At 53.1% G+C, this 1,581-nt stretch overlaps 1 protein-coding gene and 1 long non-coding RNA gene across 2 annotated transcripts in view; one reads left to right on the forward strand and one right to left on the reverse strand.

Annotated features, from left to right (window-relative positions):
• Window positions 1-135, reverse strand: part of LRRC45 (leucine rich repeat containing 45) — an 11,707-nt gene extending 11,572 nt beyond the window's left edge. The window contains 1 exon segment of the mRNA XM_017730581.1: window positions 58-135. Within this exon segment, the coding sequence (XP_017586070.1) occupies window positions 58-135 (78 nt within the window).
• Window positions 136-562: 427 nt separating this feature from the next.
• LOC108445579 overlaps window positions 563-1,581 on the forward strand; it is a 2,489-nt gene continuing 1,470 nt past the window's right edge. The window contains exon 1 of the long non-coding RNA XR_001860492.1: window positions 563-858. This is a non-coding gene — a long non-coding RNA (uncharacterized LOC108445579). The remainder of the gene's footprint in view (window positions 859-1,581) is intronic.

The raw sequence follows: 1,581 nt of genomic DNA on the forward strand, positions 1-1,581 counted from the left end.
CGACGCGCAGCTGCTGGTGGCCGAGTTGCTGAAGGTCTTCGTCCGAGGTCAGCGCGCAGGGCCAATCCCCCGCCCCAGCCTTAGGGCGATAGGCTCCCGCCTCCTCCCCGAGCACCTGGCCAACCTTCGACTCATCCCGTCCTGCTTCAGCTCTGCTGCCTCCTGCACAGCTGGAGTCCTGACGCAGCTTCCCGGACTCTTCCGGGGCGCTGGGCCACCTCCCTCCTCCCAGGACACCAGCCCAGCCCCCCGGACGAGACGCCCCAGGTGACAGCTCCCAGACCCGTCTCACTGCTCTTCCCTTTCTTTCACTTGGGCTGCAGAAGCGGCGGCTCGAGCAGCTCGGCAAGCTCAGGCAGAGGACCTGAAGAAGGTGGATACTGAGCAGCTGGAGAAAGTGTTGCCACAGCTGGTATGTAACTCTCGGCCTGAACTGCATGGGAGCAGGATGAGGATGTGAGCTGAAACAGCCTAATCCTCATCCTTTCGGGTGCTGTTTTGAGAACCCAGTCTGTGTCCTGACTGGCTTGCTGCTCTTTCCTTACAGCTTCTGGATTTCTAGAGGCTTTCTGAAGCACATGTCACCTGTCAGCAGACAGTCCTGACCTGACAGCGAACATGTGTCTCGGCCTCAGAGTCCAACTCTGGGATGAACAGTCTCAGCTCTTTCTTCGTCTGCCATTTTGCTTCTGTTTCCTCTCTCCTTTACCAAGCACAACACAGCCCAAAGGAACGATGCTGTCAGATAACGTTTTTGAGAAGAGGCTGCCACAGGCTTGTTTTGTTCTGCTGAGCACATACCTGGTTTCAATCTTGCCGCCCTACTCCCGGTAACAGAGGCCTGTACTTCACAGCATGGTAAGATGCTGTTGCTTTCTCATCTAACATGAGAATGAGGTGCTGCTTCACAGAGATGCATGGAAAGACTTAAAGGCTGGAAATACCATCCAGCCTTCAGGATCTCACTGCCTCAGCAGGCAGCTGTGACAGCAACTCTAGGTGCAGCTCCAAGCCTTTCTAATGAATAGGTCATTAACAGGAGCTCATTCACAGGCTCTCGCCAAGAGCAGGCAACTGATCTTTATTTTATAAATAAACAGTGTCTGTCCGTCACTACCTTCCAGTATTTCTCCAGGGCTGTGACATCAAAGAATACTTGAAACCTTTTAACCATTCAGTATTCTCCTCAGAGGCTGCTCCCCCTCTGCTATAAATTTGTTCTCACAAAGAAACATCAGTAAGTTAAAAACAAGTCTCCCCTCCTTGTGTAGGCTCTTTGCTGCAATTCATCATCAAAAGTCAAGTCGCTTCAAAGACTTGCAGCGTTTCCCCCTCACCCACCCTCTTCCCTAAATCTTTGTAGGACGAAAGGAAAAAAGGACAAAAAACAAACAGCATGTGTGAGAATCCCACATCATGGGACAGCCTGGCCCCTCTAGCAGCAGGGGGGCCACTGTGAAATAAGAAACCTTACACATGTGGGCAGGACCCACACAACCCAACTGGCTTTGCTGGGAAACGCATGGCTGGCTGCACAGAGCACAGCTGATGGTGGTGTGGCTTGGGGCCTGCACGCTCCTG

The sequence above is a fragment of the Corvus brachyrhynchos genome, unplaced genomic scaffold (genome assembly GCF_000691975.1).
Source record: "Corvus brachyrhynchos isolate BGI_N302 unplaced genomic scaffold, ASM69197v1 scaffold340, whole genome shotgun sequence".
NCBI lineage: Eukaryota > Metazoa > Chordata > Aves > Passeriformes > Corvidae > Corvus > Corvus brachyrhynchos.